Genomic DNA, 3,117 nt, shown 5'->3' with positions numbered 1-3,117 from the left:
TCTAAATGATTGCAGTCATCAACTGGAAAAAACTGAAGCAACTTTTTATAATAGATACAATTAAATAAATCATTATATAAAAAAAAATATTTTGTAGAGTAACTCTTGTTTTTAATTTCATCTTCACAACGTTTTGGCATTGATTTTATCAAGTTTTCAATAGTTTTTTTTGGAATCTGCATCCACTCTCTTTCAATGGCCTCAAATAATTGATTTTGGTTGGAAAGTCTGCGCCCGCCTAATCTTTTTTTTGCAATTTCCCATAAATTCTCTATCAGATTTAAATCCGGGGATTGAGCGGGACACTTTATTAATTCAATTTTATTATCTTCGATCCATTTTGTCACGAATGCTGATCACGTAACATGACCGTTAGGATCACGTATGCTTAGGATCTCGGTCATGTTAAAATCTCCAACGAATGGGCATTTCCTCCACAGCATATGGTAACATTTTTGTTTCCAAATTTTCTTTATATTGGAAACTATATATTTTATAATTAACTTTCACAATAGGTCCTGCTCCACCCCATGAAAAACATCACCTCCATGTTTTACTGTCAAGTTGCAGTATTTAGACAATAACCTTGTCCCACTTGGTCGTCTTACATGTGTCATACCATCAGATTGAAATAAATTAAATTTAGATTCGTCGGAAAAAAGTACAGTTTTCCATTGTTGCTGATTCCATTTCCCGTAAAGTTTTGGCAAAATTTATCCTTGCTAGGCGATTTTTTTAAAATATGACTGGCTTACAAGCTGGCCTCCGACTTGGTAATTTAGCCTTTAGAGCTCTATTTCGGATGGTTCTGTGTGTTATATTTAACTCTAAGTTCCTTAAAACTTCAGTGGATGAAATTGCAGGATATTTTTTTATTTGTCTAATAATTAATTTATCTTCATGGGTTGTTGTTTTTCGTGGACGGCCTCCTTTATGATTTACTTCTACATTACCACTTGTAATAATTTTTTTTATTAATCTTGATATTACAGATTTATTAATATTATACTTTTCACTTAATTCTTTTTGAGTTAATTCTTTATTATAAACACTAACTATGCAATTTCTTGTAAAAATATTGTAATTATTTCTCGCGATATTAATTTATTTAAAAATTCAATTGGCTAAAGTATACAACTATTTTAACAGATTGCAAAATTGACTGTGAATTATTTTTTTAAAAATATTTTGTTTTAACCATATCGTAAAAAACTTGTTTAAACTTGTTTGTTATTGTAATGTTTATTTTTAGGTAATAAATTTAAAAAATATTAAAACTTAACTCATATCATTTTTAGTTGCTTTAGTTTTTTCCACAGAAAACGTTGCCATTTTTGCTTCATATTATTATAGTAGGATATTATACAAAAAGTTGCCTTAGTTTTTTCCAATATATTCACTCTACCAAACTCATTAAAAAAATATGTAGTATTTTTTAATATGAGAATTGGTTGATATCCACTGAATTGCTTGATATCCACTGAATTGCTTGGTATCCACTGAAATGCTTGATATCCACTGAAAGTTTGAAAAAGCCTACACTTGGGCTAAGACAACAAACAAATAAACTTATTTGGTTTTAAATTTTGTATATTCAGTAGTAAAACTTGTATTTTAAATACATATTATTATTCTAAATAATGCAACTTACTCAATAACTTACTTAAGAAAACTTTAAATGCTAAATACGAAATATACTAATATAATATAAACTCACTGGATCAAACTCAAGATTTTTACTATATTAAACTGAGAGGACCTTTGCATACATTTTTTTGCATACATTCTTTGCATACATTCTTTTGCATACATTCGTGGAACTTTACAGAACAGACTCAAAAAATTATGCAAACCAAATATTACTGCGCACAAAATTAAGAATTATATTCAGTAATTACACAAAAAAAAAAAAATCGACAACCTATATTCAGTAATAAAACTTGCATTTTATAATATATATTATTATTGCATAATATTTACATAAGAAATTAATTAAATTAAAGCAAATTTCAGGCAACTTGCCTTAACGCGGATTTGAGACTTTCACATGAGAAAGCAAATGTTTTCTCAACAGTATACGATATAGAACCAAAGACTTTAGCTCGCTAGTGTATATATATACATATATATATATATATATATATATATATATATATATATATATATATATATATATATATATATATATATATATATATATATATATATTATATATATATATATATATATATATATATTATTATTATTATTATTTAAGGCTGTTTTGTATTATAATAATAAAATAAAACTCATAGTCGTAAAAGAATGCTTAATATGACTTTTTCTATGGTACTATAAATTTCACGCCTAAACGGCAATCTTCAGCCATTGACTACAATACATTGGTATTCAATGGCTGATGATTGCTGTATATGCATAAAACTTAAAGTACCTTAGAAAAAGTCGTTTTTTCTTCGTTCATTTATATATGTATATATATATATATATATATATATATATATATATATATATATATATATATATATATATATATATATATATATATATATATATATATATATATATATGTATATATATATATATTATATATATATATATATATATATATATATATATATATATATATATATATATATATATGTATATATATATATATATATATATCCCACCTCGAATGTATGGAGTAATAAAAGCTCATAAACCAGAAAAATTGTACCCTATGAGAATAATTATTTCTACCATTGGCACACCAAACCACGGAATATCAGAATTCTTAGTTAAGACAATACAACCAGTCTTAAATGAAAATCCGACACGATTAAAAACTCTTTTGACTTTATAAAAAAAGCTGAAAATTGGAATGTCGCCAACAATGATATTCAAGTGTCTTATGATGTTGTAAATTTGTACCCGTCAATTCCGTTAAAAGAAGCCACCGTTATACTTTTAGAACAATTAAGTAACATTTTATCATATAAAAACTTAACAAAACTAAGTATACCTGAAATAAAGCAACTCATAGAACTTTGCTTATATCAATGTTATTTTCATTGGAACAATGAAAATAACATTGATATAACAATTTAAATCAACAACATCCTGCAATACAATACACAA

At 25.6% G+C, this 3,117-nt stretch overlaps 1 protein-coding gene across 1 annotated transcript in view; it reads left to right on the top strand.

The window, feature by feature from the left end:
* The first annotated feature begins 742 nt into the window (after positions 1–742).
* The window catches only part of LOC136080153 (uncharacterized), a 3,235-nt gene continuing 860 nt past the window's right edge, over positions 743–3,117 (top strand). The window contains exon 1 of the mRNA XM_065796766.1: positions 743–773. Coding sequence (XP_065652838.1) covers positions 743–773 — 31 coding nt within the window. The remainder of the gene's footprint in view (positions 774–3,117) is intronic.

The sequence above is a fragment of the Hydra vulgaris genome, chromosome 05 (genome assembly GCF_038396675.1).
Source record: "Hydra vulgaris chromosome 05, alternate assembly HydraT2T_AEP".
Taxonomy (NCBI): Eukaryota; Metazoa; Cnidaria; class Hydrozoa; order Anthoathecata; family Hydridae; genus Hydra; species Hydra vulgaris.
This window is presented reverse-complemented; position numbering and strand designations above follow the sequence as displayed.